Here is a 4,114-nt window from a genome sequence, read left to right as displayed (position 1 = left end):
AGACCATATTATGTTATAAGGCTAGCCAACTAGCTAACTACCATTAAACAATAACTCTGCATGTGGTGGACCAATAAATCCTAAATGTATTTATGGGAAAAACTCATTATCCACAAGTTACTAATGTTTGCATTTCAACTATCAAGCTATTTACATTTCCTGGTTTCCTGTGACTTTATCTGTCCAGTTTATTTATTTACACCATCTTCACCAACCTGATGTGACGTGGTGCATTTAAAAGCTAATGGCTTAGTGTATTCAGAGTGCACAAAAACATTACTAAGGATAGGCCATAAACTTCTACCCTTGCATTTCTAAGTTTATCTCACACATTGCCCTAATTTCAGCTGCGACCTGACAGTTTGCTCTCGGCGAAAGGAAAATATAAAAATATGGAAATTATTTTCCAAGATGACAAAGTGTTTTTCCAGGACATTGTATAATTTATCTACATTTCCATGCCTGGAAAACTGGATTAAAAAAAATCCAGATTTTCCAGGACCTGTGGGAACCCTGTTAGTGAAGGCACATTTAATGATGGCTGTTGGCAGTAGGCAACAAACAAGCATCCACAACACCAGGACCCTGACGCTGAAGCATCAGAGTAGAATTTAATCATCACTTGTTTCAGTAATTACACCCATGCTTTTCCTGCTGTGACATGTCGAAAGGTCTCATCATAATCCCTAATTCATCCTAATCAAACAGTTGACTTAAAATACACTTGGTGAGGTCCTTGCTAATTTTCTAACCTTAAGTTTTTATAAACAATGTCAGTAATTAAAATTTGACATGTAATGTAACAAATATTAACAAATGCCCAATCAATCCAAAAGCCACAGGGGTTTCTCCGTCTCATTCCCCATAATTAAACCACATTAGGACCATTTTTTGTGCACAGATAACACTGTCAGCAATCACGAGCAAACGTCATCATTAGACATACCATGGTGGAACCAAGGGGGTGGGGGTATGTGTAAGGAAAATCATCAACATTACCTCTGTATTCACCTCCTGTCCTAAAAAAAGTCATGTAAACGTGTGTACATTTTAAATAGACTATACAAATACAATTAATTTGAATTGCTTGGTGAAATTGTAAAAACGCAAATATCACAATTTTGTTGACATTTTTAGTGTGTTCCTTGGTGCAGACAAACTAATCTCACTAGGGATGTATTATATTGGAGAACTAGACAGCATTCGGAGAGCGAAAACCTGCACCAAGGTAGATTCCTGTCCCTATAAGGCAATACTTCCATGATAGTTTGACTCTCATAATAGGATTCCTTGACCATGAAAGCCTACGCCTAGCATTTGGAATCACATTGATATCATTATTAGTTTGAAAGTTATTCAGGAAAAGCTATGTTTCAGTAATGGTGGTTTTCTTCAGGATCTAGCTCACAAACTTATGAAGGAATGTCAAATCTGTCAACTCAGCAACCGAGTCATCAGCTAGAATTTCATCTTTATTGCAAGTCTGTAGCGCTATACGTTGTCTCACAGTAGTGAGTTTTCAAAGAGTCCAATAATGTGAATATTCTGGATCAGCACATCTGGAATATTACCTAGATCCAGATGCTACCATGCAATTTTTCTCCAAGGATTATAGACATGACACATGGACATGTGGAGTCAGAAGCAAAAATATTGAAATTGAAGAATTATTTTTAAAAGATTTCCTCAATCAGGGAAATCGAAACGATTTCCAAAATCAAAGCCACTGTTGCGTGGGCCATACCCTACCTCTCCAAAAAATGTCATCAAAGTCAATTCATTACTTTTGTTGTGAACAAACCAATAAACAAATGCAGGTAAAAACATAATTATGTCAGTGTTGTGCAGAGCTGAGCCAGCATTTCTTAACCCACCTGGTCTCCGGATTATATCCAAGGATATAGAAAAAGGAGTCGATGCGGGCTCTGAACTCCCTGGCAGCAAAAATGTCGGAGAAATGGGAAATGTTGCATTTCCCCCTGTGTGAGAGAAAGAGAGGACAGGTTTTATTAGACAAAAAACAAGCATATGAAAAAGTGATACCCTAGCAGGAGAAGATGTAGCCCTAATTAGAAGCTCTTGTGGTGATCATCTATCAGAGGTGACAAACACAGCAGCAGGTATCCAGTGCCTGTCAGTGCCTGTTGACTTTGCTGGGAGAAATCACCCGTAAACACCAGCAGAGTGTGTCAGCCCTGTCTTGTCTGCTGCAGCTGGGGGAGACAGACGCCACAGTGATCTGGACAGGAATTCAACCTGTCCAGCCCCCCACCCCCACACAAATACCCCCCAATGAGTTGAGAGGGTTGAGGCTCTGACCGCATCTTGATACCGTTTCCTGTTTCCAGCACCCTGGTGTCTGGAGCTCTGTCAAAATAACACACACCAGAGGCATATGGAGCAGGCTGCCTTGCAGAAAAACAGTATCTTCCTCCCCCTGAAAAGATTAAAGAGTGTTGAGGATGGCTGAATTCAGAGAGCTGCCGCATTACAGCATCCCACTGGAATTCCTTCCCATTTATGTAAAGCCTGGAGAGTAAGTTGAATCAAAGGGTGCTCTGTGTAGGAGAAGTTGCTGCTAATTTGCCCTGAAATCAGTGGTTTCTGGAAGACATGACCAAGTACCCACTGCTGTGCTGCTCACAGATGGTTCTGGTTAAGGAAAAGGGGAAGTGGAAAAGGAGGGAAAGGTGGTCAGTCAGGAACAGAAGAAGAGACAGAGGCAGGGACATTAATTAGTAGAATATAGAGTTTCAGAGCTAGAAAATTATTTAGCCTGTATGCCCTTCTCCTGACATAAAGCACTGTGTCAGTGAGTGCTATCAATTCTATGCTGGCAGCTCATGTTCTGACAAGAGTGTGTGGGGGAGTTGAAGGAAGAAGAGCTCTAAGAGCAAAACCACAGGGAATAAGGCGCTGGTTTTTTGGTTACAACAAGCGATATTAACATCAAGTAGCAGCGTTTTATTTGTAAAATAAATGCAGAGTAATAAGTAATTTCCTGTCAATCACAATTAGGCAGATTGAATACTTAACTGAATTATATTTATAATTTAAAAATTCCACTTTTAAAAGGAGAAGTTTTTTTGATATTCTTTTTGAGATTAAAAAAAAAAAAGTGATTAACCTAAAATTACTGGAATTGGAAGAAGTTACAGTCTCTACCAAACATCTCAAAGGAAAGATCTCATGAGATTTATGCCTTGCTAGTTTACTAAGATTCCACAATGTATGATTCTTTGAATCTGTTCGGGATAACTTTTAGCTGTGAAATGACATTTGTAAGGAGATCATCCCAAACTGTACCTCAGTTTTTATTCATTAACCAAACTTAATCAATCTGTCTTACACCTGTTCACCTCCAGAAAATGTTCCTTATGAGTTAAAATCATTGCTGCAAATACAAAACTGTCAGAGGTACTTCTGTCCATTTGTTTTGGGTATGATCATATTCAGAAATTTTGGAAGGAGGTCCACTTTGTGATTCAGGATGTTGTTGTTGAACAGTTTGTAATGTTTTCATCCTTTTATCTGTTAAACCACATCCCAGAAAATATTTTTGATACAGATACCCTATCCCAGTGCATGTTGGACTCTGGCAGGGCTGCCCTTTGTCACCGGTTCTGTTCATTATTTTTATGGACAGAATTTCTAGGCGCAGCCAGGGGCCAGAGGGAGTCCGGTTTGGGGACCACAGGATCTCGTCTCTGCTTTTTGCAGACGACGTTGTCCTGTTGGCCCCATCAAACCAGGACCTCCAGCGTGCACTGGGGCGGTTTGCAGCAGAGTGTGAAGCGGCTGGGATAAGAATCAGCACCTCAGGCCATGGTTCTCAGTCGGAAAAGGGTGGCTTGTTCCCTTCAGGTTGGTGGAGAGTTCCTGCCTCAAGTGGAGGAGTTCAAGTATCTTGGGGTCTTGTACACGAGTGAGGGAAGGATGGAACGGGAGATTGACAGGCGGATCGGTGCAGCTTCTGCAGTAATGCGGTCGATGTACCGGTCCGTCGTGGTGAAGAAAGAGCTGAGCTGTAAGGCTCTCGATTTACTGGTCAATCTACGTTCCGACTCTCACCTATGGTCATGAACTTTGGGTCATGACCGAAAGGGCAAGATCC

The 4,114-nt window shown here is 40.9% G+C and overlaps 1 protein-coding gene across 5 annotated transcripts in view; it reads right to left on the bottom strand.

Moving 5' to 3' along the window:
- Positions 1-4,114, bottom strand: part of rerea (arginine-glutamic acid dipeptide (RE) repeats a) — a 137,578-nt gene that overhangs the window by 36,776 nt on the left and 96,688 nt on the right. For all 5 annotated transcript variants that reach the window (XM_020614887.1, XM_020614862.1, XM_020614853.1 and 2 more), the window contains one exon: positions 1,875-1,979. In XM_020614887.1, coding sequence (XP_020470543.1) covers positions 1,875-1,979 — 105 coding nt within the window. The remainder of the gene's footprint in view (positions 1-1,874; positions 1,980-4,114) is intronic.

Source organism: Monopterus albus, unplaced genomic scaffold, assembly GCF_001952655.1.
Source record: "Monopterus albus unplaced genomic scaffold, M_albus_1.0 scaffold6.1, whole genome shotgun sequence".
Lineage (NCBI taxonomy): Eukaryota > Metazoa > Chordata > Actinopteri > Synbranchiformes > Synbranchidae > Monopterus > Monopterus albus.
The sequence above is the reverse complement of the archived record's forward strand: the minus strand, read 5'-3'. Positions and strand labels throughout refer to the sequence as shown.